The sequence below is a fragment of the Salvelinus sp. IW2-2015 genome, linkage group LG27, assembly GCF_002910315.2.
Source record: "Salvelinus sp. IW2-2015 linkage group LG27, ASM291031v2, whole genome shotgun sequence".
In the NCBI taxonomy this organism is placed as follows: Eukaryota; Metazoa; Chordata; class Actinopteri; order Salmoniformes; family Salmonidae; genus Salvelinus; species Salvelinus sp. IW2-2015.
Window position 1 is genome coordinate 35,507,895 of NC_036867.1, and position 6,998 is coordinate 35,514,892.

General features: G+C 40.7%; 1 protein-coding gene across 1 annotated transcript in view; it reads left to right on the forward strand.

Annotated features, from left to right (window-relative positions):
• The window catches only part of LOC111953948 (inactive dipeptidyl peptidase 10), a 49,780-nt gene extending 44,498 nt beyond the window's left edge, over positions 1–5,282 (forward strand). Inside the window, exons 24-26 of the mRNA XM_023973434.2 lie at positions 3,751–3,847; positions 3,978–4,051; positions 4,298–5,282. Coding sequence (XP_023829202.1) covers positions 3,751–3,847; positions 3,978–4,051; positions 4,298–4,438 — 312 coding nt within the window. The 3' untranslated portion in view covers positions 4,439–5,282. The remainder of the gene's footprint in view (positions 1–3,750; positions 3,848–3,977; positions 4,052–4,297) is intronic.
• Positions 5,283–6,998: the final 1,716 nt, after the last annotated feature.

Sequence of the window (6,998 nt, forward strand, 5' to 3'; positions counted from 1 at the left end):
ACACACAGCACACCACACACACCACACACACACACACACACACACACACACACACACACACACACCACACACACGCACGCACACCGCACACACACCCTTCAGTTGTGACAGTCCCCACTGTTCTCCAATCTTGCTGTGTGTGATAAACTGTAGAAACCCACAAATTAGAAAACCGATCAATAACACCAACCAAATGACTGTGAATAACAACTTACCTTTGATATCTGTTGTCGTGTCTGTGTGACGTCAGGCCAAAAGTATCGCTCTGAAAATGCTGAAGCTTCGTGTAGAAAGTACACAACGTTTCAAAAAAGTATTCCAGTTCTTTCAACTCCAATTCATTGATAATCAAATTTAAGTATTTGCATGTCAGGTTTGTTGTGGAAAATGTACTCACACAAAAACACATAGCACCGGTTTCCCAATCCAGATTGAGCCTAAACTAGACTGAAAAGCTATTTCAATGGAGATTGTGCATTCAGCTTGCTTTTCAATCCAGGACTAGGTTTTAATTCTGTCAAGGAAACTGACCTAAAGGATAAGATCATGGAAACATTACTCACCGGTAAAGTTTACCAGTCAATCACCTGGGAATTAGCAGCCTGCACACTTAATCAGCGCTGTGCGACCTCAGAAGCATCAAGGTGAGTAAAGCACCGTATCCCTGGAAAGAAAAGAAACCACCTTCCTTGTTGAACACACCCTGAGTGTTTGAAGCATGGTTGATCAACTGAAAGACAACAGTTAAACTTGCCTTTCCGTAAAGATTCGTCCAGCGCGCGGTCAATGTATGGGAAGTGTCGATCAAGGATCGTTAATAAGTAAATAAAAAACAAACCCAAAACCGAATGACGCTGATTCTTTTCCCAGACATTTCATGAGGGGCTTTAACACAGATGACTGACAGGGAAGTTAAAGAGTGTTACAACCATGCCATACATTTTCAATGGATTTCAATGGAAAGGGCAAAATATTGTATCATAATTACACCTATGTATCATATCACATTCCTGTCTCTACTGTATGGATATTTATTATATCATATTGTAGGGCATCGTATCGCCACTGTATATCACATTACATCTCATGTATTGCCATTGTATAGTAGCATATCATCTAATAGTGTATATCGCATCATATATCATATGTAATCTTATATATAGTACATATATTATATTCTTTCCATATTACTGTCCATAATGTCTATACGCATCCCATGCATATGTAAATAATTACAATATATACATACAGTGAAAGTCGGAAGTTACATACACCTTAAAGCAAAATACATTTAAACTTCATTTTCATTAATTCCTGACATTTAATCCTAGTTAAAAATTCCATGTCTCTAGGTCAGTTAGGATCACCACTTTAATTTTAAGAATGTGAAATGTGCAGAAATAATAGTAGAGAGAATTATTTATTTCGCTTTTATTCTTTCATCACCATTCCCAATGCGGTCAAGTTTACATACACTTCAATTGTATTCGGTAGCGTTGCCTTTTAATTGGTTTAACTTGGGTCAAACGTTTCGTGTAGCCTTCACAAGCTATCTCACAATAAGTTGGGGTGAATGCTGGCCCATTCCTCAACTAATTTCAGGTTTGTTGGCCTCCTTGCTCACACACGCTTTTTCAGTTCTTGCCCACAAATTTCTATAGGATTGTGATGGCCACTTCCAATACCTTAACTTTGTTGTCTAAGCCATTTTGCCACAACTTTGGAAAGTATTTGCTATGGGATCATTGTCCATTGGAAGACCATTTGCGACAAGACCAACTCGCCTGACTGATGTGTTGTGAAAACTGAGTTGTAAATTATTTGGCTGAAGGTGTATGTAAACTACGACTTCAACCATATATATTAGTATATAATATATATATATATAGATAGTATATATATATAAATATATACATACTCTGTGCTCGCAAGCATTAGCTCACCTAATATTTCTCTATTTTCTTATATGCATTCTCTTTACCTTTTATGTTTGTGTGTATTGTTAGATATTGCTACCACCCGTAATACATCTGCTAATATGTGTATGCAAACCAGAAATATGTCATATCTCCATCACTCACATGCTGGTCGGAGGTTAAACATACTCCAATGCAGCTATCTGGTCCCTTGAACATCCACGGTACCCAGGCGCTGTGTGGACCTGCTGCAGGGGACTCTCAGGCCCCGGAAGCCTGTCCCCCTGCCGTCCAGCCTGGCCCACCAATCACCTCATCACAACTGACCAGCCAGCCGAGTCCCAAACCCACTCATACTCATCATCACCGACTGACGCCAGCGGCCACCATCACTAAGAGGGGCGGTAGGGATGAGAGAGAAGAGAAAGAGAGGGATGAGAGAAGGGTTGGTTGATTTCAGCTTCTCAACCACGTTAACAATTTAAAGTTCCATATTATGTGAAAAACATCTTCCCTCAATGAAAGAAGCGAACTGACATCATGGAATTGGAGTTAGAAAAAAACCCCACAAAAATCCCCCCCCCCCCCCACTTGTTTTGGGGTTTGCTTACTCAAGGTAAAGATCCGTTCTAAATGTACTGCTGAATGAAAATTACTTAAGACTGTGTTAAATATGTTTGGAATGCTAGCGAAGAGGAGCGATGCCTACACCAATCAAAAGAAGGCCTAGAGAAGAGATCAGAAAAGTCAAGGGATAGCGTGTTTCAAAAGAGCAGCGGTTCTGTAGAGAGAGAAAAATATTGAATTACAGTAGTTATTCGATATTATAACCACAATATACTGTAGCGCATCGACCAGATGAGTTAAGCTGATATCAGCGAGAACTAGAGGAAAAAGGTACAGGTGAATCTGTGCAATACCTATCTCAAGCACGCGAGAGATTAGATAGTAGACTCACATGAGGGTGTGTGTGTGTGTGTGTGTGTGTGTGTGTGTGTGTGTGTGTTGGTGTTCATGGGCCAGGTATTGTTCATCAGTCAGAATAATAACTCGTGAAGCCGTACAACTTCCTGTGTGAGATTACAGTGTAATCAGTGAAAGTGTTCCCCCGAAAGTGGGTTGTTAATATGTGGGCCACACAGTTCGAGCCATTTAAAATGTAAATGATGCTAGTTCAGAGAAGCAGGTCAAAATGATCGTAAACAAACAGCAGGGCATCACTCATACAGTCCTGAGAGGTAGATGGAAAAAGACATGAACACGTTCTGTTAATGAAGCAACACACTGGTTCCCCTGGGGGTGCTAGACAGGTTTGATCCAGTCCTGTATTGTAGCCTGGCTCCACCAGACTGGACACTGTGCTCAGCATTGATTGTGAAGTGAAGGAATAAGTGAGCAGTCTGATTTAGGCTAGTTGTATATCGTAATCTTTTCACAAACTCTTTATTCACTGCTGTGGTTGGTTTTCCCTCAGATATTGTTTTCTGTTCAAACCTGAGGTTTTGTTTAGCTTTTTGTGTATTTATGTGTATATTGATGTGTATAGTGCATATTGATGTGAATATTGCTGTGTGAATATTGATGTGTATAGTGTATATTGATGTGACTATTGATGTGTATATTGATGCGTATATTGATGTGTATACTGTATATTGATGTGTATATTGATGTGAATATCGATGGGAACATTGATGTGTGTATTGATGTGTATTGATGTGTATACAGGGCTCATCTGTGAAAGAGACCTTGGTCTCAGCATGACTCCCGGTCAAAATCAAGGTTCAATAAAATAGAAAACCTGAGGTTACACTGTCTCCCATGTCTATTCTCTCAGGTTTCTAGAGTGCTTCCAAATATGAAAGGACTGCAAGGAAACATGATGAAAGGACCCCAAGGACCGGATTTTCTGTTGATTCACGGAACAGCTGATGGTAATTACCCTTTCGTCCAACAGAAATGGAAAATAGACGATCCTAAGTACGGCGTAATCAGCGATTGGCCTTGTGTTGTTTTCAAAGACAATTTGCGAAACCAATTGGTGTTTTTTTGTTCTTTTCTCAGCAAATGTTCATTTCCAACATTCAGCGGAGTTGATTAAGCACTTGATCAAAATTGGAGCGAACTACACAATGCAGGTATGAGCCGTGATCCACAAATTTGAATGAAAATGTTGAATGAGTGATTACATAATGTGATTATTGAAGTGATTTTGATTGCTAGCCAATATATTTGCAACACACACACACACACAAACACCACTCAGGAAAAACATTAAGTGACTTTCTTGTTCCTTCTAACTGATAAACGAGTAACCACACTTCACTACAGGAATGACAGTCCCAATGACCTTGTGTTTGACCTTTGACCTTTGTTTGAGACAGCTTTACCCAGACGAGGGCCACTTCCTGTCCCTGCAGAGCCAACAGCACCTGTCTGAGTCCCTGGTTGGCTACTTCAGAACATGTTTTCAGGACTTCAGCACACCGCTACCTGAAGAGATAGGCAAAGAGGATGATGACTGACAGGGTTGAGGTTAGATGGTGACTGACAGGTTTAGGGTTAGATGATGACTGACAGGGTTAGGTTTAGATGGTGACTGACAGGAGGACGTGCAGACGGGCCGTGTGTGGATCTGGGATCGCTATGTTGAAGCAGTACAGTGACTGCTCAGCCCTCGCGAGGGCTGTTGGCTGTTGATTAGGTGTCCAATGTAGGCAAGACATAGCTGATGTGGGGTAATGTGGTGTGTGTGTGTGTGTGTTTGGTGTGTGCGTGCGTGCGTGCAAAATGCAGGACTACAGATCATGGAGGCTTTCTATTGGTAGAACAGCACAATGGTTGATGGACAAAATCTGAGAGTTAAATGTTATTTTTGACATTTTTTAAAATTCCACTCAGTGATACACTGGTTTCTCCCTTCACAGCTTTTACCATCAGCTGTATCGTTATACTGTGAAAGCATGCTTTTGTTGAAGCCCACGTTTATCCACATTATTCCAATTGTACTAAGCATCATCAACACAATTCTACCGCTTTCAGTCTGTCTTATCCCATTCCTATCTGTGCACTAATAATGCCTCAATTGTACTTTCAGTTACTGACATGCACACATATTAGGTGACGTTACATACGATATAGCACCATATTATCTGATGAAGTGCTATTTTTCATGTCTTATGATATGCTGTTTTCAGCTGTACGTTTACAGTATACAGTGTGTATATTTTTGAGATATGTGTTACAGGGGGTGATCTATTCGAATATTGTGTGAATGAAGGGTCTTTGTTTTTGCTGCGGTTTGTTACACTTCAGATTAATAGCCATTGTCTTTGGATTAATTGAACAATAAAGAATTTAAGAAAACAACTATGTTCTGCCAATGAAATATCCATGACAGGTCTCTCTGGGTCTCATATTGAGAGACTTTCTGTTGACTTTTCCATCTGAGAGCCAAGTAAATATGGGGCTCAAAATGATATATTCTGCACCGAATTCTGATGTCTGGAACGACCGTGAATCTGAGGTCTTTAATCCTGCTTGAGTAACTATTGTCTACTCAGTGTCTCAGTGGTTCAAATGGTAAGTTATGAGAGCATACAGGTTGAAGGTTATTGCTGTTCTCTTCATTTATTGCATATAACACAAACAAATGCACACATTGGGTATGATATCCCTGTTATAGTAGTTGTTTCCCATTCATCTTTACTTGATTTTATTAGGTGTACTTGACAGGGGCAATGCACATTAATCGACATGTGTGAAAAAGTCTGTGCCAGATTTGCCAGCCGGCTAATTTTCTACTGTAGTCCCATGGATCTAGCCAGTGGCCTGTGTGATTATTTTACAGACAGACTGTTTGCGTCCTGAATGGCACCCTTCTCAGTGCACTACCTGCAGAACCATAGGGCTCTGGTCAAAAGTAGTGCACTACATAGGGAATAGGGTGGCATTTGGGACGCATTAACTGAGAGAAATGTAATTACTTTACAGGACAAATTCAACACTGCCCTGTGAGTAAGCTTCATACCGCGTCTCCTCTGACTGAATGAACCTATTTGAGAGAAGGAACGTGCAAAATAGGTAGCCTCAGAGCCATGTATATTAATACACTGAGTTTTCTATGCTTCCCCATTGTGTGAGACAATGGTGAGCGAGGCATTCAGTCTGGTTTAACCAGGCTACAAAATAGGCCTTGCGCTTGAGCGATGTGGAGGGATACAGAGCCAAATTACAATAGCACACTTCTCCCATCTCCACATGAGGAGATCCCACTGTAGCACAACGGATTCACTTGCGATGTGCATTGCACTTCGTTACTATTCATGCGTTTTAGGGTTTCATTCATCATTGTGACGTAGGGGGTCGCTCTCACCACCCTAGATAGGAATACAATTCCAACCTGGCTGATACTATGTCAAATGGACATTGACCATAGCACTGCATGGTTTGTTAGCCTGTTAGGCTATTGTAAGCAATCCTAGCCACTCAGCCAGAGGACGCTTTTACACATGGATCACTGAAGAGCCTAAACTGTGCTAGCTGAATTGGTTTATTGTACTGTTCAGAACAGCTGCTTATCTCCAGAATACATCTTATCGTACAGTACATAATGGAGCGTCTGTAAGATCTTTTTCTCATACTCTGGTCCCAGATCTGTCTGTTCTCTTGCCAACTCCGTTGCTTTCATTGTCAAGCCAAATATTGTTTGGCATGACAATGAGTGACGAGGAGTTGGTACGATAGGACAAATAAACGGGTCCTGAGGCGATCCTTCCCATGCCTTGATAATATTCTTATGTCCACTGTCAGTTCTGGTGAAGGTCTGTGAGAGAGATGTTGAGCAGAAAGCAAAAGCCAGATCATTTTTCTTTGTCAACAGCTATGCTTTTTATCCTCCTCTAACCCCATATTCCTCATGTTTTTACAGTTGCAGCCCCTATACAAGCGTAGGATCTTAATTTGAACCAGTTTGCTGCAACAGGAAAATAATCCTGCAACAACAGGAAATTTGAATTATTACGTGGATTATAATTAATGGCTTTTTTTGTAGGGGTTGATACATTTTTCGTAAGGGAAAATCAA